Below are 26,631 nucleotides of genomic sequence, written 5' to 3' on the forward strand. Positions count from 1 at the left end.
ACCAGGCTTTAGTCCATGTCTATCTAGACTAAGTTTCATTTTATCAAAATTGTGGTCCAACATAAATAATTCAGTTCCAGCCATCATATCGATAACATCTTTAGATCAAGTCTGTATTGGGCTAAGAGATTTTTTCGTTTAAAACTGTCGTGACATTTTCTGGTTTAATAAATTTAAGTCGATTCAGTTTTTTTTCTATCCTCCCTTAACCTCCCTAATCTGTAGGATCGAATGTAAATTATACGTCTCATAAATTCAATAGACAGACACGTTCCTGGATTACTATTCCCACTATGTGTTTTTTGTTACTTTTTTTGTCAAATTCATTCATAGCATCCTAAATGCATATATTGTTTTTCCTAAGATATTCTTAAGAACGAGATTAATGTGTACTTTTTGACAACCAAAACTAGTAGTAGTAAGACCTGCTTAATTTATAGAAAATGCTAATTTAGGTTTTACAGTAATTTTTTTTCTTCAAACAACCACCACCATAAATAATGTTAAAAGCTTCTTTTATTAAGTTGGCAAGAATTTGCAGAATATTTAATAATTTTTGTTTTATTACACATTTTGTCATAATTATGCACGATATGATAACCACTTTCTTTAATTATCTCTATTTTCTTTTTGACGGTATTTAAATATGATTTTTTTGATATCCTGTGATATGATCGGTATTTTTAAATATCTATTTCTAAATAAACAAATTTTTAATACAAATTTCTTGTATTTCCTATTAACAAACATTATAAATGGTGTTCAACAAGAAAACCAAATCTTGGAGAGCTGTATTATCATTATCTAGTTTAACTCAGACTTGGGGATGTAATTACTGAAAATTTACAATATTTCCACCAAATTAAACCCAAATTTCAACATTACGATTTGTATGATCTTTCATAATGGAATTAGAAAATTCATTTTCCACATCTGTTTGATAGTTTGTGTAACCGTCAATTAATGGTATATTATTAACCAAGGTTTAGACTGTAAAGATTAAGGATTTAAAACGTGGATAATATAGCGTTTTTTCCACTATTAATCATATTTTTGATTGTTCTTTTATTGAAAATTTAAAAATTTAATTTAACAACAAAACAACAAAATGAAGAGACAACCTAATTTGTCTGTGTCTGTCAAGTCAAGCATATTTCATATGTATGTTTTATTGTTTTTTTTAATGTGTATTTTAATAAACAAAAAAGTTGTGAAGGGTTTTCAAAAAGGGCTAAATTCTAAAAACGCCCTCTAGCGTCGCAAACTGACATGACGGTTTTCGTCTTTAATCTTTGTTTAAAAATCGAAGACTAATACTAGTTTTTTCCTATCTGGCCGGGAAATGAGGTTTTTCTGTCAAAACACACTAAATCCGCACCCCATGTACAGGGTGCTGCATTTTCGATGGTTTTACGGGGTACAGAGAAAACGGTAATAGATAGAAAAAAAGTAGCATACGTGTTCTGATCTCTTTTTCTGAGCTGAGATGACTGGCGAAGAGTGGGCTGCGCAAACTTCTTTTGTTTCAAAGATACGGGGGGCTTCCTGGTACCGCAGCTAGTTCTGCGGGGGTTCAGCAACCTGCCAGGCGCGTCCCCAGGTGGCGGATAGGGGAACGGCCTTGAGGGCCCTTTGGGGAACTCAAGGTTATCTGGATACATAGCCGGGTCCGAAGGGAATAAAAACCCGGATGAGCCCGGTAAAATCCAGACGTGGACCAGCTACATACCGTAACCCCCGGGGCAACCCGGGGAACGGGGACCTTGGCTTTACTGCCTGGGCCGAGTGGATGTTAGGCACCACTATAAAAAACCTTCTGAATCCCAAGGTATCGTGCGCGCTGACGGGATGGATGGTCAGCCAGGCGGTCTGACATCTAGCGACGAACCTGGGGGCACCTGGCGCACCCCCTTGTATAAATGCCTTAGCGCCGTGTGGGGCTCCACGGCGTCGGACCACATTTCCCCATTACTCGTGGGACCAATATATGGAAACCATTAACGAAATTTCTTCGGAGGACGAGGGGTCTTTGAATTCCTCGGCCTCGACACATTCGGCCGCCTCCAACGTAGGCCCTCTTATTGGGACTACGGGGGGTCCGGCCTGTACAGGTACCTCGATGCCGGAGGAGCCCGTTAAGGGAAACTCGGACATCGAAGGTATATCGAAGGACCTTGGCAAAATCAAGGTCATTGTCAAGCGCGAGAGTGGATCTCAGCGGAAGAAGAGGCGACGCCGACAGGCGGCTGCCGCTTTAACTGCGGGATCCACTGCCGCGATCCCGGGGCCGTCGACGGCGGCTGGGAGCACTGGGGGGCCCCCCGTGGGCGCACCCGTGGCTCACAGCGGTGCTGGAACGAGCCAGGGAGGCAGAGTAGCCCTTCGAAAGAAGAGCAAACAATCTGTCACTGGAGGGACGAGTAGTGCCAGGAACACCGGGGTGGACTCTGAGGGGTCCGGCACGGGTTCCGGGGCCTCACGACCCTCTAGTGGAATTATAAACCCCCCAAAGAGGTCCGGGACAAAACCTGCGAACTCAGAGAGGGGTTCTAAAGGATCCCTCAAGAGGCAAATGCAGCCTGGCATGACGCCTCCTGAGGGGAAATTGGGCAAGCGGCGTCGAGGGGCGGATACGTCCCAAGGCGCCAGCTATTCCCTAATTGTTGCTGAGGACAGGGACCTGCAGGTCGTCGTGACCAGGGAGGTAAATCCAGACTTGGGCTTCAACGGCGACCAACTGGCAGAGTTCCTGGACGCAGCAGGGGAAGCCGTCCCCTCAGAAGGAGGCATGGCTGTCCAGTTCCTCTCCACAAGATTGTGGAGGGGGCAAATTCTGGTGACGGCGGCCAATCAAATATCGAGGAGGTGGCTCCTAGAGACACTTCCTCTCATTAGACCATGGGGACCGGATGTGTCGCTCGTCGCCGCTGATCCCGAAAGGTTTCGGCTGCGGAGGGCCACGCTCTGGATCCCCGGAAAAAAGCACCCGTCGAATGAGATCGCGATGGCTCGGCTGGCTAGCCAGAATCCGAGCCTGGGGTGCTCAGGATGGCGGGTGTGGAGTAGGAAGGAGGAGCCCACAGGCCTCTCGCTGGTAGTGGGGATCGGGGAAAACTCGGTCGCCGCGCTGGCGGGGGTCGGGTACCGTCCTTTCTACGGACTGACGAGGGCGAGGCTGTTAATTCTCTCGCCCTCGAGAAATGAAAACGAGGGTGGTGCCTCGGAGGTAAGTGATCGGCCCCTCGCTCCTGTCGAAGGACAGGGGCAGGTCGCGGCTGCCACCGTCTCGGAGGCTACCTCGGGGACAACCCCGGAGTCGGTGGGAGAGCCCGTGGGAGCGGGATTTCCCCCTGGTTCAGGGGAGGCGGGAGAAACCGAGGCCATGGGCGGGGCGCTGGATAGCGCCCCGATACCGGAAGCCAGGGGACATACCGCCTCGTCGGACGAGGAGTCTTCTGATTCGGAAGACGGCCAGAACAAGACTGTGGTCGAACGAGAGTAGGGCGCGCAGGCGGCCTACTCTCAATGATAAATAATATTTTACTAATGGATAAAACACGCTTTATTCAGATAAACCTTCAGCACGGGAGAGCCTCAACGGCGCTCCTCTGTAGAAGAGTAAAAGAACTGAGCTGTGAGGTGGCACTGATCCAGGAACCTTACCTGTTTCGGGGCCAGATCAGAGGGCTCGGGGCGATGGGGGGGACGGTTCACTACTGTTCCTCATCACCGAATCCTCGTGCCTGCATTGTCACCCGCAGCATACAGGCGCTGCCAATGACTGGTGCTTGCACCAGGGACTTGGTCGCAGTGAGGGTACCATTGTCCATCAATGGCACAATTAGGGACTGTGTCGTCTGTTCGGCATATTTCCCGGGAGACTCGGTGTGTCCACCGGTCGAACTTGAGTCTCTCGTGAGGAGGTGCGCAGAGGAGGACACTCCAGTATTAATTGGATGTGACTCCAATGCTCATCACGAGCTCTGGGGCTCCGCCGGGACCAGCGGGAGAGGGGCGGACTTGCTGGAATTTCTCTGCAGGGAGGGTCTGGGGGTCCTCAATAGAGGTACCGTGCCGACCTTCTTCATGCCGGGGCGGCAGTCTGTCATCGACCTTACGATCTGCGGTGGGCCCTTAAAACAACAAGTAAAGCGATGGTGCGTGTCGGAGGAGGATTCCCTCTCCGATCACCGACACATCCTTTTCGATGTCGAGGGGATAAGCACAATCCCCTCTTCCACTTACAGGAACCCCCGGACTACTGACTGGAGCCTCTACAGCGAGGAGCTGGCCAGTAGGATAAGGGTCATGTATAAAAGGACGCGCACGGCAGAGGACGTTGAGGCCTCGGTCGAGGAACTCAACGCCGCCGTACTAGCGTCATACGAGCACAACTGCCCGGCTAAGGAACGGGTAGTTGGAGGAACGCCATGGTGGAACTCTCTCTTAGAGAGACACCGTAAGAAGGTCCGTAAGCTTTTTAACAAAGCAAAAAGGATCAATACTGTGGAACACTGGGACAACCACAAGTTGGCTCAGAAGCTCTACAAGAAAGCGATACGAGACTCCCGTAGAGATACGTGGAGGAGGTACTGCTCGGACATTGAGGACACCACTGAGGCGTCCAGATTAACGCGGATCCTCAGGAGGGAGTCGTGCTTGCGCCTGGGCTCTGTGGCCCGGCCGGAGGGGGGCTTTACCGAGACACCGGAGGAGACCCTAGGCATCATGCTTGGGACTCACTTCCCGGGGTCGAGTCAGGTGGGGCCAATACTCACGGAAAGCGGGAATTGTGACGTACGGGCAGACCGTGCGTTTGCAGACCGTATCGTTACTTTTGAAAGGGTGAAATGGGCTATATGCTCGTTTGCCCCGTTTAAGTCCCCGGGGACTGACGGTATCTTTCCGGCACTTCTCCAGAGGAGCCCGGAGGAGATGACCCTGGTCCTGCTGGGGATATTTAGGCGATCACTCACTCTGGGGTACATCCCTGAGGCCTGGAGAAGAGTGAGAGTCGTGTTCATTCCTAAGCCGGGAAAGGCGGATTACTCTAATCCGAAATCGTTTCGTCCCATCAGCCTCTCGAGCTTCATGTTGAAGACTCTTGAGCGCATTGTGGACCGTCATATTAAGGAGGAGCTGCTCACTGTGGCCCCTCTACACGAGAAGCAATACGCTTACAGGGCGGGTAGGTCTACGGAGGCCGCCCTTCATCACCTCGTACAGAGGCTGGAGAAGGGCAGAGCGCCCGGATGCGCCACCCTGGCGGCGTTTGTGGATATAGAGGGGGCGTTTGACAACACCTCCTTTGCATCGATATGCCAAGCCCTTGAGCGGCGTGGGGCCCATCCGGTGGTTGCCGGGTGGGTGAAAACCATGTTGTCCAACCGTTTGGTTTTTGCGGAGCTCAACGCAGTCACGTCGGAGGCGTGGGTCGCCAGGGGATGCCCCCAAGGGGGCGTTCTCTCGCCCACTCTTTGGTGCCTAGTTGTTGATACTCTGCTGTGGAGACTCAACTCCGCAGATGTCTACGCCCAGGCCTACGCGGACGATGTGGCCATTCTTTCGAGTGGTCGTGCCGTCGGGGGCCTGGCGAGGAATATCCAGGCTGCCCTTCAATCAACACAAGTTTGGTGTGAGGGGGAGGGGCTTTCTGTGAACCCGGAAAAAGTGGAAGTCGTCATCTTTACGAGACGACGAAAACTCGGGCCGTTGCCGGACTTAAATCTGTTTGGCCGCATTCTGGGGTACAAATCCCAGGTCAAATACCTAGGGGTCATTCTAGATTCCAGGCTGACCTGGAACGAGCACCTTGCAGTCAAAATCGGGAAGGCCCGCAATGCTCTCTGGGCGTGCAAAAGGGCCTTTGATACCACGTGGGGACTCCAGCCGAGAATCCTTCGATGGATATACTGCGCTGTTGTTCGCCCAATGATAACATACGGAGCGATTGTTTGGTCCGGAGCTATGGATACGGCCAAGTCACGAGCCTTGTTGGACAGGGTTCAAAGACTTGTCTGTGTCTGTATTACAGGTGCAATGAAAACTGCCCCAACAAGGGCACTGGAGCGGCTATGTGGGCTCGAGCCGCTGCACCTGTTTATACAAAAAGAAGCCGCCAGGGCAGCCCACAGACTGGCAGGTCTCAATATGCTGATTACAGACTCAGCTGAACCGTGGGGTCATCTCGGGGGCTGGGGGGAGGCGTTGAGGGAGTGCCCGGAACTGTTGATGAAGCAGGATCGGGTGCCTCCGACGCTTCTGTCAAGCGGACCTCTAAAGTTTGTAGTACCCGAGAGGGAGGACTGGAATTTCTCTCAAAACTCTATCCTCCCGTCGCATGGAGACGTCTGGTTTACAGATGGATCCAAAACCGTGACGGGGGCAGGGGCAGGTGTGTATGGTGCAACTTCGGGGACGAGGCTTAGCTTCCCTCTAGGCTGCCACTGTACCATCTTCCAGGCCGAGATCTTTGCGATCATCCGATGCGGGGAGTTTATTTTAAACTCACCGCTATACCGGAAGGATATATTTATCTGTACGGACAGCAAGGCAGCAATGGCTGCCTTAAAAGCTGATTCAACGACGTCTGCGCTGGTGCTGGATTGTAAGAAAACACTCTTGTCGCTCGCGCGGATGGCCAAGGTACGCCTAACTTGGGTCCCGGGGCACTCCGGTGTTAGGGGAAACGAGGAGGCGGACAGGTTGGCCCTATGTGGCTCCAAAGAGAGCCCCGTAGGGCCCGAACCTATTGTAGGACTTGCCGGTGTGGTCGGATCCGCCATTGTGGACCGTATCTTCTGGCAAAGATCCGATATTGCTTGGGAGGAGGCCGGAGGCATGCGGCAGTCGCGATGTCTCATGGGCTTCTTTTCAAAGAACAAGTCGAAGTCACTGATGGAATTATCCAGAAAGGACCTCAGATGTGTGACAGGACTTCTCACGGGTCACTGTCAGATGAGAAGACACATGCACATTCTGGGTCTGTCACAGGATCCGATATGTCGCTTGTGTCAGGAAGACGAGGAAACTCCGACACATGTTCTCACACAGTGCCCGGCACTTGCGACGATCAGAAAAGAGCTTTGGGGTAAGAGTGTGATCAACCCCTTAGATATTCAAGGTACCCGGCCAAGGAGGCTCTGCAGCTTTGTCAGGGCCACCGAATTGGAGGGGTACTAGCTTGTGATGGGTCACAATGGGCCCGGCTAGCGGCCTAAGTGTCTTCTCCGTAGGGAGCCCATCAAACTACATTCATTCATTCATTCATACGGGGGGCTTTTGAAAATTGGTCATTTTGGAACCTCCTCTGTATTTCATTTGCTATTAAAGTTATCAAAAAAGGAAAAACGGTTTCCGGTAGAAGTTTTGACGTAGTATCCAATGGCGTAGTCAGTTTTTTCTATTACGTTAAGTTTCTGACATGACAGTAAGTTATATTTTTTTGAACGGAACACCCTATATATTTTAAGTTCATTTAATTCTGTTGATTTTTACTTTTTCAACGGTGTATTAAAATATATAAGTTTGTAAACGTTAATCTTGGTAATTAGAAAAAAGGCGTTTCCTTAACAAAAAAGTGCTAAATAATATGTATAAAAATACCCACAGTTGAAACAAAATTTGGCTATGTACATATTAACATGTTACATGTCATTTATAAACAGTTTTTTCAACTTCCACCTAAAAAATAGTAGAAAATAGAAATGGCCACTTTTCTTATTAAAGTGACGGTTGAACTGTTTGTAACTTAGATTTTTAATAAGATTTATTAAAAATATTAAATTTTCTGATGTGTTAGTTTATATGATTTCCGATTTTGTTTGGTATTTTAGATATTGGCCTTTTTTTAGCTTAGCAAAGGTCTTTTTTTAAAATAACAGGATTAACCTTTACAAACTTTTATGTTGTAATACACCGTTGAAAAGGTAAAAATCAACAGAATAAAATGACGTAAAAATATATAGGATGTACCATTTAAAAAAATGTAACTTACTGTCATATGTCAGAAACTAAACGGAATAGAAAAAAAACTGACTACGCCATTGGATTCTACATGAAAACTTCTACCGGGAACCGATCTTCCTTTTTTGATAACTATAAGAGCAACTGAAATACTGAAGAGGTTCAAAAATTACCAATTTTCGAAAACCCCCCGTATCTTTGAATCAAAAGAAGGTAGCGCCGCCCACTTTTCGCCAGTCATCTCAGCTCAGAAAAAGAGATCAGAACACGTATGCTACTTTTTTTTCTATCTATTACCGTTTTCTCTGTACCCCGTAAAACCATCGAATTTGCAGCACCCTGTATAATAAACATGCAATTTTGAAGTTTATATGTGTAGAGCGAAAATACCCACGTACACCAACCTTCTTATGAGATGTTCAAGCGAAGAAAAAAAGCACACTAGTGTGGTAAAGTTACTTTTCCGCACTCATTTAATTTTTCAAAAAAAAAAGAACATTCAAATCAAAAAACCATAACTGTTTATTTGATTTTTCCATTAAGAATACATTTTTAATCATCTTTCCAAACAGAGGCTTTCATTTTAATATAATTTTACTATACACTTTCCTTCAATTTAATGAAAATTGATACTCGTAGGAAAAATGTTGTACCTAACACATGCGGAAAGCGTCTTTCCCGCCCTTTAACTGCCGTCTCGTCCGGGAAAGTACCACTTTCCGCACTTGTTAGATAAATAACTATTTCATGTTGCATTGTTTTTCAGATACCGTAATTTTTATGCGCTAATCCATAATGAAAAAAATTAGTACCTGTCCAGATTATTTTAAAAAATTGAAAAAAACACCAAATGATTACTTCAAAATGTTGAACATTTCTTGGGGTTTATACTTAGGGCTCGCTAGCTCCGAAAGGGGGCACTTATCCTTTGGCGTTTATTTTTCTGTACTTTCTACCCCTTAAGTATCCTACAATCAATTTGGACCACCCTGTATTGTCATTATTTACAATCTAATTGCTGATTTGAATTGGGTTTTCGCATTTCAATCAGCGTCATATAAACCACTCGCGGTCAGTATTTTATTACTTTACAAATTGGCAATACTGATTGATACATTTGCTGACATTCAGAAATCAAGGTTCTTGGTAAAATTTAGTTTTGCGTGTCATTCCTTCGTAAATTTTATTTTGAAAATCCGGTAAAAGACAACATTATCGCCAAACCATCCATCATCTGAATAGCACGCCAAAAAAACAAAATCTAAGACTAACGCAATCAAGGCGGACTGAACACAATTCAATCAAGTCAACTTCCGTGAAATGGCTTTTGACCCATACGCAAACAACTCCGACGGAAACAAAATTAAAACCATTAATCTCGTAATTCGTTGAGCTAGTCATCGTGCATCATCAATCACAATCAACACCGTGTCCTAAAGCATATCAACGTTGAGAGAGCGAACTCTAACAGGTTTTCAACAAGAACTACTCCAACTCTATCCTAGTTAATCTAAGAGCGTATTACCTGAACAAAACGCCATCCCGATCCAGAAAGTAACGGCCTTTCGAGTCCTTTTCCACCGATTCGGCCCCAGTAAAAATCCCGTACAACTTGGAATTGGGGTGGCTGGTCAACGTTTTTAGGGTTGTTGTGTATACAACTCCGCCGACGTTCAGATCGATCACCGAAGGGAAATCGGTCATATTTAGGTGGCGACGAAACCCGGACTGAACCGTTCGCTAAAGATCGCAACTCCAGATGAACTCCCGTTTGCACATACGCTAACTTTCACAGTGGCGGCTCGTATCTTGCCCTGGATTCACGCTCGACTTTGCATAAATTGAGCTTCAACTTGGAAGTTTTGCGACAAGTTGTCAAGGTTTGAAGGTCAGTCGGAACGAACGGAGTTTAAGATTGCGAGGATTTAAATGGCGCTTTAAACGGGAGTTTCCTTTCAGTCAACTAGATTTAACTTTATACCAAGTCAAATAGAACTTTACGTAATACATACGAGTTTTCGTAAATGGAGAAAATAGTGATATTTTTTCATGTTAATAACTTTTTATTATACTTAACAGAAAATACTACATTTTCAACTGTTTATAAAATACAGTAAATATGACATTTTCGGAATAGCGCACGGAAATTTTTTCCCGATCCCTCTTTCCGTGCGCTTAATAATAAACATAGATATCCATGATACTAGATATCCTATGGTAACCCGAAGAAAAAAAAGAAACGAGTAATGTGTCTATAGCAACGATTTATTTATTAATGACAAATTTTATTTTTTATTATACTTAACAGAAAATACTACATTTTCAACTGTTTATAAAATACAGTAAATATGACATTTTCGGAACAGCGCACGGAAATTTTTTCCCGATCCCTCTTTCCGTGCGCTTAATAATAAACATAGATATCCTATGGCAACCCGAAGAAAAAAAAGAAACGAGTAATGTGTCTATAGCAACGATTTATTTATTAATGACAAATTTTATTTTCTGTCAGTGAAAATTAAGTATTTATGTATTTATTACATTTTGCAAAAATGAATTCAGATTGTGAAGAAAATCGGGATATTCCCGAAAATATCTTACAACGAGCGGCAGAAGTGAGTGCAGATTTATTACCAGTGAAATCCAGGTTGAGATATGAACAAGAATATAACAGTTTTACCGAATGGCGGACTCAGAAACGAATCAAAATTGTGAGTGACGATATTCTTTTAGTATATTTTTCTGAAAAAGCCAACACTATGAAATCCTCCACTTTATGGAGTCGATTCTCTATGTTAAAAAGTTGTTTGGCAATAAAAGAAAATACTCACCATCAATATCCAAAAACGATTGCTTTTTTGAAACGACAAGCTGTAGGATATATACCAAAGAAATCCAAGATTCTTACAGCAGAACAAGTAACCAAATTTTTATGTGAAGCTTCAGATGGAGAATATCTACTAGCAAAAGTAATTTTAGTGTTTGGCATCTTCGGTGCATGTCGCAGAGATGATTTAATACGTTTGAGTTTAGATGGTGTGGAAGATAATGGGCGATTCCTTGTCGTGTTCTTACGAGATGGAAAAACTCACAGGTGAAGAAGTTTTACCATTACCAATGAAAATTGCAAATTCGATCCCTGTACAATTTACCGTAAATACGCAGATCTCCGCCCTAAACATATGGAGAGTAGAAGATTATTGGTTGCATACCGAAACCAAAGATGTTACGCTCAACATGTTGGGTGCCATACTATCAGTGGTATTCCAAAACTTGTTGCAAAATACCTAAAACTAAAAAATCCCGAAGAATATACCGGACTTGGGCTAAGGCGCTCTTCGGCAACCATGTTGGTGGAAAACGGCGGTGATTTGCTCACTTTGAAAAGACACGGAGGATGGCTTTCTTCCAATGTAGCAGAAGGATATATAGAAGAGTCCATACAAAGAAAAATTGAAGTATCACGGAAGTTGTTTAGCCCTTGTAACTTGGAAACTACAACATCTGTAACAGTCAATTAAGAGAACCAAAGCACACACGAACACTCCGCTTCAACATCTTTAGCAGAGTCTTTAGTTCAACAAAAAGAAATGCAAAAGGAATTGAGCTTCAACAATAATACGAATTGTACAATAAATATTACTATTAATAATAACGGTTCTGTCCAAAATTAATTTTCTTAGAATTACCTACTTGTATTTTTTTTGTTAATTTGAGTTGTATGTACTTACATTTTTATTGTTTTAAAAATAAAAATAAATATTCCCGATTTTCTTAATAATTTTTTGCGATATTTTTTGTTTATGTTGATTTCAGGTACCTAAGTATAATAAAAAATATCGTTCATTACTCGTCCAGAAATGGATTTTCCGTTCTTGCATGACTTCCCGAGAATTTGTCACGCGCGCACGGAAAAATCCTCATTTCTGTACTGGTAATGAAATATACTATTGCACCTAAAGCGGAATCTGGACTGATTTCATCCCCCAGCTGCGGTCCTAGCAGGAAGAGTTAGCATGTATAGCTTGTACAGGAACCATGCTGCTATCCGATCTAAGTTTCATCCCTCGCGAGTATCCCAATATTTTCCTAACCTAAAGAAAGTGCTGTAAAAGCCAGCCTAAGAATTGTAGTTCAATGAGTAGGACAAAGACAAGAACGACTTGTATCTTCCCAGAAGTAAAGGAAGTAAAGCAGCTAGACATCATTGTTTTTTAATTTAGTAACCTAAGTTATAGTCCATTTATTTTCCAACAACAAAAACAAAAAGTAAACAAAGAGACATTTTTTATTTTTGATGTACATTTTACAATATTTTAAGGAGTATTTTGATTTAACTTGTTTTTAACTGCGATACTACGTGTGAGACTAGATCATGTGTGTGTGTTTCGGTAGTCAGTTTTGAAAATGCCACCTTCTTAATACACTTTACAACTATCAAGGGACCCAGTGAAACATTCTGAAGGAACTAGAGTTTGTGGAACAGAAAAGGATGCCTTTTCTAATAGAAAACACTGTCACAATGAAACAGCCCATATATTTACTTACTCCCAAGAAGAGTTTTTACAAGAACACTACAAAAACCAAGTTTATTCAAGCCAGTGGTTCTCAAAGAAACATGGATATAGAGTAAAGGTGTATTTAGCAGAAACTGACAAGGTGATTTACCTAATACTATCAAAAATACTCTGGTAGAGGTATTAATAAGCTGCTAATACTAAATAGCTTATGTTTCAGGTACCTTTAATTGCCTAATTTGGAGTTTGCTTATCATGCTTTGAAAGGGTCTAAATTTAAAAAGTCCCATTATCAATTGCTCTAAAAGACTCTGAACAAAAGGTGTTTGAAGCTATGGTTATAATGGTGTTGTCAAAATCCATAGGCAGAGTGTTGAAAAAACAAATTTCTAATAAGTTTCAGGTATTATTAGAAAGATACAAGTTACTTAATACATAAATTTGATCAAATGCCATTATTTTGCAGAATTAGCCCTTATACATTTTGCCGTATCTTCTCTGACTATAAGGCTAGAAACAGATGGTGCTACTGTTAAATACTTTCCCATCAGATAGTAGGTTAAATTACTATTTTAATTGTATTATTTACACATTATGAAATATACAAATAAAATCTTTAAAAAGTACACCCAAGTTTCTTTTTTATCTAAGAAGTCTAGTTTTCTTCATAAACAATCATAAAATTAGATAATTTCTTTAACTGAGGTACCTACCTGCTCTTACAATAAATTGAACTGAAATTGAAAAAACATGTTAAATAAATCACACAACAAAACCAAATTGGTATGTATTTAATGCTGGGTAAATTTACAAAAGGAAATAAATAAGCAATCTATATCACAAAACCAAGAAGCAAGTTCTTAAAACACCAACAATTCTGTTATAAATTGAAACACTGCTTTAGGATTTAATAGTCCCCAGGATACACACATTGCCTTTCCTTTCTTGCAAATTTTATGGAACAATTCTTGAAACGTTGGTATTGGGCTCTTAATGACTCGTTTGAATGCACTTATCTGTGATGTTCTTTCCAGATAATTTAAATTGAATGTTGTGGTTGTTCTCAAGCCAAAGTTTGATTGGAACTCTCCGCCTTTGTTTACTACCAAATATTGCAAGTTTTCCAGTTTGGTGAAGAAAAATCTTAAATTCTACGAAGGTCTCGCAATAACAACACTAATTAATAAACTTAAACAACCCTAAATTAAGTTTTTATTTCTTCTGTTTGTAGTTTTTGCTGTTTTTCAACTTTTTAAAATTCCTAACCTCAAAATGTTTAGCCGACTGTCAGTTGGGACTATGCTCTATGTTGCCACATCTTCCACGAGCTGGTGTATTGTTGGTTGCAGTAATAAACGGACCGATGAATTATACAAATTTGGAAAAAAAAAGCATTTATTGCATGCAAAACATGTGAGATTCTCAGAATGTTTTTTTTCAAAACAATATAGTTTTCTCATATTCATTTATAATTGCTTAATGAAAGATACATATTGTGAGGTTTAAAGGAGGAATTTGTCAATCCGGCAACGTCCAATAAACGACGTGCGTAAATTTCAATATGGCGAAGCACTTGATGACGTAACCGCCACGGAAAAAAAATGAACCATTAATAAATTTGTGTGGTTTAATCAAAATCTATCCCAATCCACCAATGAGTAAAAAGAACAAGTATCAGGAGGTAACAATAATACAAATTATAACCCATTTGTGCATTAAGCGAGGGGGACGGAAGTTGATTGCGCATTCGCCTACTGCGCAGTTGAATTGGCGCAAAGTCATTGAAAGTTTGGAGTTTCAAACCCGCAAAAATTTGTTGTTTGTATTTGTTGTAGTATAGTGTTAGTTTGTTTTGTTTGTTTGTGGTTCTTTAACAGTTGAGTTTTGCAAATTTAAATTAAGTTGTACAGTGGACAATAATAATAGTGTTTTATAGTGCCAACCGGAAGTTGACGGCCGCCATATTACTCCCCCCGCCTCCCCCTTGTTTCTGTCCCCCTCTTTGATTGCTATTGCTCCTTCCTGCTATGTTTACATTTTTTTTATTCATTGCAATCCACTTTATAACTAGAAGCTGATGGGATCCAAAGATACACCAGGTGATGATCTTAAAATGGCTAATATTTGTTAGGCAAGTGGCCATATAATACGGCCAAGAATAATTCATACAAATTTTAGTAAATTTTCTTTTTGCTCAAAACAACTGTTTAACCTGAGTTATGCTGTCCACCTTTGCGGAATGACCACCATTGTCAAGCCCCTGAAGATGATCTGATACACTCGAATTAAATTGGGCAGTTTCAAGTGTAATTTTGCTTATCCCGTATTTCTTCAGCAAATTTACTCCCCTACTGGACCTTAATCCGCCAAATTGGTGAAAACGTCTAGATATATGAATTGGATCATTAATAAACAAATAGTGTGCTTAAAATCATTGAAAATGCCAAGATTTATGATAAAAATATGATTTTGTTTTTAAAGTTTTTTATTTGAGTCACCCTGTATAACGCAGAAAACTAACAAAATAAAAAATCTAGAAAAAAAGCTTTGAATTTCATTGAAACCTAACATTGTTCCTCGCAAATTGTTGACTTTGATTTCACTCTTGCTTCTTTTTGATTAATATTTTTTTACTACTTCTGGCTGTCCATCCGTACTTTTCAATCTTACGACTACTCTTACTCTTTTTCGTTTAGTTGCATCTTTTATTGTTTTATCATCTGGGCCCTTCTTGAAGCAGGGAGAGGACTCTCAATGTTGATAGAATATGACAGGAGAAGCTGACAATGTTATTGTCACATTCAGCATAATTTTCCCTTCTTCCTAACTTCCTTTCCTGGTTTGCTCAATAAGTATTGGAACTTTCACTTGAAAATAAGTTTTCTTGAAAAGATAAGTTATGTCAATGTCTTGAGTGTTATAAGTAACCAACTCATTTTCAAATAATGACACAGTAAAACACTCAAAATATCAAATATACAATTTTAAAACCAAATATCAGTAAAGTCGCATAGGAAGAATGTAAGAAAACCCTCTTTGTGACCTACTGGTGTGTTACAATTATTGTTACTTTTATAAGTAACCGTTAAATATCAATTTGTACGTAGTTTTGCCAACCTAATTTTAGAGTTTAAACTCCAGATTGAAGAAAATCGAAACTTATAAGAGTGACAGTACTAAATTGGCAAATTGTGCATATTCTTGAAACTAGGCAAGTGAGTTATCAAGGGAAAGGCCTGAAGAATGTGACAGAAACCCGCCATTGTCAGTTTCTTCTGTCACATTCTATCAACACTTCTCTTGAGAATTCCGTTCCCTGATTTCAAAAATTAAGGCCCTGATTGATAAGGAATTTAGGAAGGTACCCAATAAACGTTCATAAAAATTACTGTCAACTTCAAAACACTTGTCAACCAAAATAGCTTAGCTGTTAACATTACTGCCTAATTTGGTTTAAGATCTGTTGGATTGGACAAGTGGTTCAGCTATTTAGCCTGCTTAATCGCTGGATTTAACATTTCTAGATTTATTCATAGGACACTCTGAAAGATATTCTAAATCCGGATGTTCTTACCACACTTAATTAAAAGCCTATTTTTCAAATACATCAAGTGATTGGTTAGTTTATATTTTCATTTATGACAATGACGTTAATGGAGTTCTTAAGTCATGATCATCCAGTATAAGCTACCAAAATTTAAAAAACTTCATGTTCAACAACTTTGCGATATTAAACTGCCTCTTTAAGTGTCATTTAGTCACTTTATTCACTTGTTAACTTCCAAAGTACAAAACAAGCAGATAAAACAAATTGTTTGATGACGTACTCAAACTCAAATAATTCCTTTCCTGAAATCCATGGTGAAATTATTTTAGTATACTTTTTCCTGTAAAAATTATTCTAATGGAAAACCACACAATTGACAAGCTGAAAAATTATGCAAAACCTAATAATGCCACGCCAAAATACGAGAAATTAATGGATGTCAGTTTATTCCCACACAAAAAAGTGTAATCCTTGCGGAAATGTCGAATGCTGTGTCGATCGTGATTGTTTATTGATTAAACAACTCGCCCTATAATAATTGCTGACCGTTATCGTCAAATTTTCGGTCTGTTTTCCAGCGTGTTTATTCATTCTATTCTAGTTTGTCGAATACAAATTTTCGTGTCCCATTGACAGGGTAAACTCATTAAAAAGATAAATATTGTTATCTCCAATCTTCAAACTTTAAACCACGTTTCATAAATTGCTCCTAAAAAATGCATGAAGACTAGAGAGAGTTAATCACAAAATTAACACTTCCTTAGGGAGATAAAGGACATGTAGTAACTATCCCATTACCAAACCTGAGTACCGTCATCAACATAGGTTGCGTTTAATACCGTAATGCTAACATTGATTAACTCTAAATGGGGGGTAAGTTGGCAAGACTAATTATTAGCGTCGTACAGTATTAAAGGGAAGGGCTGACAAGTGTCCCAACATCGATTTCCCTCTAATTAAAAGCTTCGATATCGATTGACCTGTACATTTAATCCACCATCGTGTCCACACTTTTCGAATATATTTTCCTGTTGGAAAATCATGCCATTTTTAGTACACTTTCCAAGGGAAACCGTCATATATCACACTGATGAAATTAAGGTTATAACACAAGCCAAGTGAAATTAGTCGATTCCCCAAAAAGTTCTCTTGTTGTATTATATAATTTTCAGAATTTTTACTTCATTTAAATATCTAATAGAGTTTTTATGAATATCTTAATAAACATAATTTTAGTGGAAAAATACAACTTCTCTGGATGCTATATTTTGTTCTGAGGCTATCGCTGCAATAAGAGTCTAGTATAATACATATTATAAACTTAAATAAATTGCATATCGACCTAGAATAGACAAGACTAAAACACGAAAAGATGATGATGACGGGAATGGATGATGGTAAAGATCTAAGGATCATTCGAAACTTCTACTGGAATCAATGAGCTACTATAAAAATTAATATGGACGAACAAACCAACACAGTAAACATTCTGCGAAGAGTCCCAGAGGCCCTTGAGGCGCAAAAAGGTACTAAAATATTGAAAGAATGCGGGACTATTAGGGGTCTTTTTTTACTACATTTTAAAATTCAATATCTCCAGTTTTGGCTCATTTTGTAGTATTTTTTATCCTCTTTCTAATGGCGTTTTAGTGAAATCTACAAGAGTTCAAATAAAAAAGTTACAATCATTCGAAAATTGAAAAAAAATCATTTTTGCAAAAAGTGCAATTTTGGCAAATGTTCATTTTGCTCCAGGAGGGTTCCAATGTACAGCAAAGAGCATATTTATACCAAACGACCTTAAATTAGGTAAAATAAGTACAAAAAAGCACTTTAAAATTTTTCATTTTTCAAAAAAATTTAAAAGAAATGGAGAACGAATGAACAACATGCGGTACGCAGATGATATAGTGATTCACACCAGTAGACAGAGTAGCACAGTTTACCTATCTGCGAACCATGATCAATGATAATTGGAGGCATTCACAGAAGATCAGAGTGTAGAATAGAGAAAGCAAGGGCCGTTTTCAACCAACAAAGAAACCTCGAATCGAAGCCTTCAAAATGTGATTTTACAGAAGAATAAGTGGACAGATTGACCAACAAGAGGTACTGAATTGATCCTTGTGTTATTGATTCCATACCAGGTCCAAATACGAGTAGTTCACAATTAAAACCCATCTTGAGGTGTGAAACTTACACATCATTTGTACATTCTAACTCGTACAGTTAAGCAAAACTGTCACTACTTGTTACACTACATCTATCAACCACATGTTATATCAAGTTTTAATGAAAAAAATATTGCAATTTGCCAATTTCTCTTTGGAATTTATAATATTTAAATTTTTCCTATGTATTTGAAAGTGGATATAAACTCAACGAAAAACTTAGTAACTCATCTTTAGTTTTCTTGTGAATTTCTTGTTTAAATTTCTTTCATCTTACAAATAACTTTTTTCATAACCGATTAATCGACATTTAAACCTAACACCGATTATTTATAATGTCGATTACCAATATGATTTTTTTCGACTTTAAAACGCTCTACCGGTAAACTAAAAAGTAACGTATTGCTGTTTTTTGTACGATTATTGAAATTGAAAGCTACGAACGTAAGTCCATGCACTTTTTGTTGTTTGACATCCTATAATAAGAAATTTTATCATTAAATTTGCTTCATTCGATTCCTTAACAAGTACCATTTACCCTAATTATACGTTCAATGTACTATAAACCTGACAAAAAAATAATTTATTCACTAATTTTAAATTAAAAGGCAGGTGCCAAAATGTTGATAGTAATTAATAAGATTATATCAACTGCTATCTAATACTTTGTTTAATTAAACTGTTGTGCGACTCTTGAAAGCTTTGAAAAATGACTGGTATTTAATATGACAAACTGTATACAGGGTGTTCCAGGACTAATACACCCACGATTAAAAAAATTATAAAAAAAACAAAGAATCAACCAACTCAATATCTTTAAACAGTAAGAAACATGCTTTTCTTTTCGTATTATGTTTTTCAAGTGAAAAGTGCTATGAAAACATTGCCTTTTTGTTTTATTTTCTGATGCACTATTAAGCCTTGTAATATGTCGCATTTACCGAGAAACACCCTGTATATTTTTTATTCACTAATTAGCATTACTTGACCATCACAAGTGGTGTTGGGTTTTAATAATTTAGTATGTAAACGTTTTACATGTCATCTTAGTTTATTCTAGTTGTAAATTTGAGGTAGGACCGAACATGTTAGGGTAAGTTGTAATCACCATAATTGCCAGCTTTAAAATATCGTTTATTTCAGAGTTACGTCGTCTTTATTATTCTTTTGCTTTTGGGTGTTTGTAATTTTTATGGTTTCATACCAATGGAAGAGACGACATTTATATTTGGCTGCCACCAAAATGGTTGGACCTCCTACAGTGCCAATTTTTGGCAATGCCTTATTATTAATGTGCAAAAACGAAAGTATAATTACCTTGTCTGTCCAATTACATAATTAATAAAGGAAAACATTTTTTCAGAAATTTTATGGAGAATTCATAAGTTTGTTAGTGCATATTCACCAGGTCCTATCCGGTTTTGGTTAGGCCCGTTGTTGCTGGTGATAATACCCAATCCAAAACACGTAGAGGTTGGAATATTTTTTGATATTTTGATGTATCATTATAACGTTATTTGCATATTATAGAAAATTCTGCCTTCTTCAAAATTCTTCCATAAATTTGATGGAATTTATAAGTTTCCCAAAATTTTCTTGGGAGAAGGCCTTATCTTTGGCAATGGTAAGTATTTTGTGCAGTTTTATAAAATATATTCATCAAAATGTTTTATCCATACTTCATTCAGCATTTCTGATCACATATTCTGCTTAATATTATTTTAATAAGATGTAAAAATGGGTAACAGGAAAAACAATTTTGTCTACATCTATTTCGAAAGTATTTGATAAGCCACCAACGGAATTTCTGAAAATGTCCGAATATTTTTCTACTCAGAACTACAATTTTAGGTAGAAAGTATAAAAAGCTGTGTGCATAATAAATGCGAATCACCTCTGATATGTAAAAATGTGAAAAACTAAGTGTCAAGTAATAGATTTCGTTACCTAAACCTAACCTAACCTAACCTACCTAAATCTCTCCAAGCTGTATATTAGAATGACAATATTACAAAAGTTAGAAAAAAGAACATTTTGGAATATGAATTAATTGACTAATTTCGCTTTTTAAAATAGTGTAAATGTGTCAGTAGTATAAAAATGATTAAAATCTGATATGTTTTTAGGTTCTCACTTAAAATCAGACCGGAAAGTACTACAACCTATGCTCGACTTAAGCTTTATTCAAAAAACTCTGGATATCCTAAACACGCACATTGAAATTTGCATGAAAAACATGGAAAGCAAAGTGGAAGGTCCGGCATTTGACATCTGTCACTATATTCACCCTTGTATTGGCGATTACGTTAAAGGTTAGCTCTAAACCTTTTTTTACTTTCATAAAAGTTAACCGGATGATTTACTGTCGTTTAGAAGTTATATTGGGATCCAAAGAACGCAGTCAGATAACTGGGACTTCTGAATTCGATGAAGCAATGATGAGGTAAGATAATGCCCAAAAAACTACAGAAAAAAGACATCAATTACTTTCAGTTCTTATGAAGTGGCATTTACTAGAATGGTGAAAGCGTGGCAACATGTCGACTTTATTTTCAATTTTACTCCGATCAAAGAGAAACAGGACAGATTCAAGCAGATTATTCGACGTATTGGGAAAATCGTAAGTAACTGATTTTCCTTCTGTCAAAGATCTGTTTACATTTGAGTATGCTTATGACAGCTAATTTTCTCTGAAATAGATGATGGTAGATGCGTTCAACAGAAGGAATACGCCAAACCCAGACCAGTTTCACGCGATCATCGACTCCATGGTTGATTATGCTGACGAAAACCCCGATTTTTTTACGGAAGAACGATTTATCGATCATATTTTAACTTTATATACTGCTGTAAGTAGCAACCTTTTGTGGAAATGTGAGATTGTTGCGTGAGACAGTTTTCTCAACCGTTACATTATCTAGGCTTTAAACTTAATAAACTCACCAATACAATTTTTCAAATAAAATAGAAAGTTTAATATTTTATAGGCTGAAGATACCATCAGTCAGATATCTGCGTTTTTTGCTGTTTGCATGGGAATGTATCCAGAATATCAGGTTAAACTTGATTTATTTTACAACAGTTTTTGCAAAAATGTTGGTTTTGAAGGAGAAAGCAGCTCAAGAAGTTCGAGATATACTTGGTGATACTCCAAGACCAGTAACTGCTGACGATGTTCCTAAACTAATATTTATTAATATGTGTTTAAAAGAGGTGTTGAGATTGTACCCTGCTGCTCCTATCATAACACGAAATTGTTCAGAAGACTTTCTGTTGGGTCAGTTGTTTTCTACCTAAGTCTATAGTATAGATAATAATTTTTATTGCAGATGATTGGGTTATTCCTAAGGGTGCTGCTCTTGTAGTTTCAACATTCTCTATACAAAGGGATCCGGAATATTGGGAAAAACCCAACTCTTTCTACCCAGAACATTTTTTGCCCGAAGCTGAAGCAAAACGGCCTAATTACGCTTACATTCCGTTTAGTATTGGGCAGCGTGGTTGTATAGGTAAGTCGCTAAAATCTGCAGTAAATCTTTAAAAGGTTCAAACTTTTCTCATTTGCTGGCGTTTAAAGTATTATCCCAAACTTTCAAACTTCTGGAAATTCAATTCTTGCGCAAACTATTAACTTTCGTTAGAACTCTTATAATGACAGAAACTTTTGCCCTTTAGATGTAACGTGCTCTTTAACGGCTTTTAATGGGAGCGTTTTCCGAGATTGATTGGTTTGAAACTTTCCTGATTGCTTATCGCGAAAATTCTCTCGCTTCTGATATTTTTTTGAGTCGACTTAACAAATTTAATCGATTTATTCCTGTCACTCTAATTTATTTAGATATCGTCGTTTTTATTAGTTTTTGCAATTGATCGGTTTTTCTTGATTTTTATAGGGAAAACCATGGCAATGTACGTTTTAAAGGTATTTGCCTGCAATTTGTTGCAACGTTTTGAAATTGATGCTGATGGAAAAGTGGAAACTTTCAAAATTAAAATGGACATATCGGTGCGACCAGTGGATGCGTGCAGAGTTAGAGTCAAGAAGAGAGTTTGGAAAATGTAATAGTCGTAATATGAATGTTAATATATTAAAGTGAATTGGTAGTTTGATTTCTTAAAATTTCCTCCAAACTAACTATTTAACTGAAAGTTTAGGTTTTGTTGGTCAATATACAGTATCATAACCTTTATTTATCTGCAACGGTTTTCGAGATATGGAGGTTTTAAAATGACATTTTTAGATTTTGGAGTGTCATAGCTCCCAACCAGAATGAGATACAGTTGGATTTTTACCTTTTGAGAATGACGTCATCTTTTTACATCTTTGTTTCTCGCATATCAAACATGTGAAATAAACAATTTTAGCAAAAAAGGCACGTTGTTAATTTTGTTGTCCTGTCAAATTGAAAACGTTGACATTTACTGTCACTTTGATTTAAACGAATATCAAAGGTATAAAAATGCTGCGCTACAATGAGAAGGCCCAAATGCTAATTCTAAATGTGCTGCTTTTTTTCGAGTACAAAAAGAAACAGTTTCCAGATGTCAACTGAAACTATCATGATCACTCATTTTTCAAAGCATTTGTAGGTTAAAATTTGTGATCTAATTCCAGACATGCGTGTTTTTTCACCTGCTTGACGTCATTCTCAAAGGGTAAAAATTTGACTATAGAGCAAAACAACGACTTGCATGTTCCTATCTGAATTTTTTTTGCGATCTATTTCGTGATCGTATTGGAAAATTTACACACAGACTATAAATATTTTGTCACCTGTCAAAATTCAATCAAATGATAGATCTGAAAATGCTTAAAAAAAATCTGAAAAAATGTCATTTATGAAACGTCAATATCTTGAAAACCCTTGCAAATAGATATAGATTATGATATATGAAAAATACTTGAAATCAATAGGTGTATTCAGAAATATAATAATAAACAGGGTGTTCCACTTAAAATAAACAACTTGGAAGACATAATCAAAGCTGTAAGTAGGCAGGTTCCACTCAAAAGATGCAAATTCTTAAAAAAAAATTGAAAAAATATAGAATTGCATATTTGCACAAAGTGCACTCTTGACAATTTTTAATTTTGCTCCAGGAATGTTCCAATGCACAGCAAAGGGCATATTTATACCAAAAACCCTTAAATTAGGGGAAATAAGTACTACTACTTTTTGAAATTAAATATCTCGGTAACATGAAGAGCTAGAGAGGCCAGTTTTGGCTCATTTTGTAGTAGTTTTTTTCCTCTTTCTAATGTCGTTTTAGTGAAATCTATAAGAGTTCAAATAAAAAAGTTACAATTATTTAAAAATTAAAAAAATACCGTTTTTGCAAAAAGTGCAATTTTGGCAATTTTTTATTTTGCTCCAGGAGGGTTCCAATGCACACCAAAGAGCGTATTTAAACCAAAGGACCCTAAATTAAGTCCAACAAGCACTTTTAAATTTTTTATTTTTCAAAAAATATGGAAAAAATTGGGGGGGTATTGGGGGTCTTTTTTTACTACTTTTTTGAAATTTAATGTCTCGGTAACATGAAGAGCTAGAAAGGCCAGTTTTGGCTCATTTTGTAGTAGTTTTTTTCCTCTTTCTAATGTCGTTTTAGTGAAATCTATAAGAGTTCAAATAAAAAAGTCACAATCATTCAAAAATTGAAAAAAATTCATTTTTGCAAAAAGTGCAATTTTGGCAATTTTTGGCATTTTTTTATTTTGCTCCAGGAGGGTTCCAATGCACAGCAAAGAGCATATTTATACCAAACGACCTTAAATGAGGTAAAATAAGTACAAATAAGCACTTTAAAATTTTTAATTTTTTAAAAAAATTGTTAGAATGGGGGGGTATTAAGGGTCTTTTTTTACTACATTTTGAAATTCAATATCTCGGTAACATGATGAGTTAGAGAGTCCAGTTTTGGCTCATTTTGTAGTATTTTTTATCTTCTTTCTAATGGCGTTTTAGCGAAATATATAAGAGTTCAAATAAAAAAGTCACAATCATTCAAAAATTGAAAAACTGTCACTACTTGTTACACTACATCTATCAACCACATGTCATATAAAGTTTTAATGAAAAAAATATTACAACATGCTGTATTTTCAAAAAGTGAATTTCTCTTTGGAATTTATAATATTTAAATTTCGTTTTTCCTATGTATTGGAAAGTGGATGTAAACTCAACGAAAAACTTAGTACCTCATCTTTAGTTTTTTTGTGAATTTCTTGTTTAAATTACTTTCATCTTACAAATAACTTTTTTCATAACCGATTAATCGACGTTTAAACCTAACACCGATTTTTATAATGTCGATTACCAATATGATTCTTTTCGACTTTAAAACGCACTACAGGTAAACTAAAAAGTAACGTTGAAAATGGTGAGGTTTTGTTTTTTGTTTATCAATCCCAATCCTCTGACCGGTTTCGCCGTATTACGGCTCATCAGAGAGGCTATAGGGCTTGATAACCAAAGAACAAAACCTTCGTTCCAGTATAGTCAACTGGATGCCAGAAATGATACACAACTATAAAAAGTAACGTATTGCTGTTTTTTGTACGATTATTGAAATTGAAAGCTACGAACGCAAGTCCATGCACTTTTTGTTGTTTGACATCCTATAATAAGCAATTTTATCATTAAATTTGCTTCATTCGATTCCTTAACAAGTATCATTTACCTTAATTATACGTTCAATGTACCATAAACCGGACAAAATAGTTATTTATATACCTAGGCCGCGAAATGGTATTTTTTCTATCTTGAGGACGAAAAAATTATTTTACGGCCGAAGTGTACACAACATTTTTTGTTCAAACGATATTTATTTAGAAATTCTTAATTTTTGATAAATAAAATGAGAAAGGTCTAGCAATCACGGTGACGTTTATCGTTATGTTTGCTGGTAACTAATAGACCGACTCTTGTCAGAAATATTTTCTATTTTTTCATTTACGCAAAAATGAAATTGGCAGACGAAGATTGCTGTACTGATATGGATGGGTGTACTGCTGTAATTGGTGCACACAGTGGTCACATAGAGAAATCGTAACCAGCAAGCAATAATAAGCGTAGACGGTGACACAGTGATTGTTAATTTACTTTTTCCGGGATTTTTTTTTTCGGCCGTAGGGCCGTAAAAGTGCATTTCACGACCGCTAAACTGTACGTGAAGTGAGTACTTCACGTCCGTTTGAACAAAAAAATAATTTATTCACTAATTTGAAATTAAAAGGCAGGTGCCAAAATGTTGATAGTAATTAATAAGATTATTTCAACTGCTATATAATACTTTGTTTAATTATACTGTTGTGCAACTCTTGAAAGCTTTGAAAAATGACTGGTATTTAAAAATAAGAACAGCTCTGGTGAAGACGAGGTACCAATTTTCCTGCTAAAAAAATGTATAAATAAAATATGCTCCCCTCTACAACATATAATAAACATGTCCATAAAAAATGGCTTATTTCCTGAAGATCTAAAATATTCCGTAGTTACCCCGATCTTTAAGAAAGGAAACAAAGAAATGATATCAAACTACCGCCCTATCAGTGTCCAATCACCGTTTGCCAAACTATTTGAAAAAGCCATGTACACTAGAGTAATGCTGTATCTATCTAGCAATAATTTACTAAATAATTTTCAACATGGTTTTATGAAGGGAAGATCAATAGAGACCGCCCTTTATGAATTTATTGAACCTACAATGGAGGCTTTGGAGAGGGGCCAGAAGGTCTGTGGACTTTTTCTAGACCTCTCAAAGGCTTTTGATAGCTTGAACCACAGCATTATTCTAGAAAAGCTGAAAAAATACGGAATAGGAGGTGCTGCTTATTCTTGGCTGGAATCATATTTGATGCATAGAACGCAAAGTGTTAATTTCTATGCTCACCAAGAGCAAATCTAGCAAATTATGTATTACTCGCGGAGTACCGCAGGGTAGCATTCTAGGTCCACTTTTATTCACAATATTTCTTAACGATCTTCCATTAAATGTTGTGTTCCAGAACGGTCGCCTGGTCAGTTATGCTGATGATACCAATTTGATAATGCACTCAAAAACATTTGTTTCTCTTGAAGAACTTTGTACATACCATTTCGAGCACATAGAGAGGTGGTTTAGTCAGAACCATCTTACTGTAAATATGGATAAAACCCAGTGTATCATTTTCAAAACGAGTAATAATTTGGTGGAACTTCCAGAAAGCATAACTCTCAAGACTAACACTGTACCTATAAGTAATAATACCAAACTATTGGGGCTGCAGGTAGATGCTGGCCTGACGTACAGTTTTTAGCTAAAAACTAAAAAAAATTTTAGCTAAACACTGTAGCTTAGACACATTAAGAATTGCTTATTATGGAACAGTGTATTCATTGCTTAAATTAAATATCATATTCTGGAGAAACAGCACTATCATAAGCTTGCT

The 26,631-nt window shown here is 38.1% G+C and overlaps 2 protein-coding genes and 1 long non-coding RNA gene across 3 annotated transcripts in view; 2 read left to right on the forward strand and 1 right to left on the reverse strand.

The window, feature by feature from the left end:
- The window catches only part of Ktl (BTB/POZ domain-containing protein Ktl), a 29,586-nt gene extending 19,869 nt beyond the window's left edge, over nucleotides 1-9,717 (reverse strand). The window contains exon 1 of the mRNA XM_081985878.1: nucleotides 9,491-9,717. Within this exon, the coding sequence (XP_081842004.1) occupies nucleotides 9,491-9,669 (179 nt within the window). The 5' untranslated portion in view covers nucleotides 9,670-9,717. The remainder of the gene's footprint in view (nucleotides 1-9,490) is intronic.
- Nucleotides 9,718-10,260: 543 nt separating this feature from the next.
- LOC145732771 (uncharacterized) lies at nucleotides 10,261-13,443 on the forward strand. Its single transcript, XR_014179054.1, has 3 exons — nucleotides 10,261-12,624; nucleotides 12,703-12,885; nucleotides 12,949-13,443. It is a non-coding gene; the product is annotated as an uncharacterized LOC145732771 (long non-coding RNA).
- Nucleotides 13,444-19,192: 5,749 nt separating this feature from the next.
- On the forward strand, nucleotides 19,193-22,300 carry LOC145733172 (cytochrome P450 4V2-like). Its single transcript, XM_081985857.1, has 12 exons — nucleotides 19,193-19,293; nucleotides 19,344-19,507; nucleotides 19,564-19,673; nucleotides 19,731-19,824; nucleotides 20,327-20,512; nucleotides 20,574-20,643; nucleotides 20,694-20,820; nucleotides 20,900-21,049; nucleotides 21,188-21,256; nucleotides 21,309-21,477; nucleotides 21,530-21,709; nucleotides 22,094-22,300. Exons 1-12 carry the CDS (start codon nucleotides 19,286-19,288, stop codon nucleotides 22,261-22,263), a joined length of 1,497 nt encoding a protein of 498 aa, XP_081841983.1. The 5' UTR covers nucleotides 19,193-19,285; the 3' UTR covers nucleotides 22,264-22,300.
- Nucleotides 22,301-26,631: the final 4,331 nt, after the last annotated feature.

This window comes from Ips typographus, linkage group LG1, assembly GCF_016097725.1.
Source record: "Ips typographus isolate SLU linkage group LG1, UJ_Ityp_2.0, whole genome shotgun sequence".
In the NCBI taxonomy this organism is placed as follows: Eukaryota; Metazoa; Arthropoda; class Insecta; order Coleoptera; family Curculionidae; genus Ips; species Ips typographus.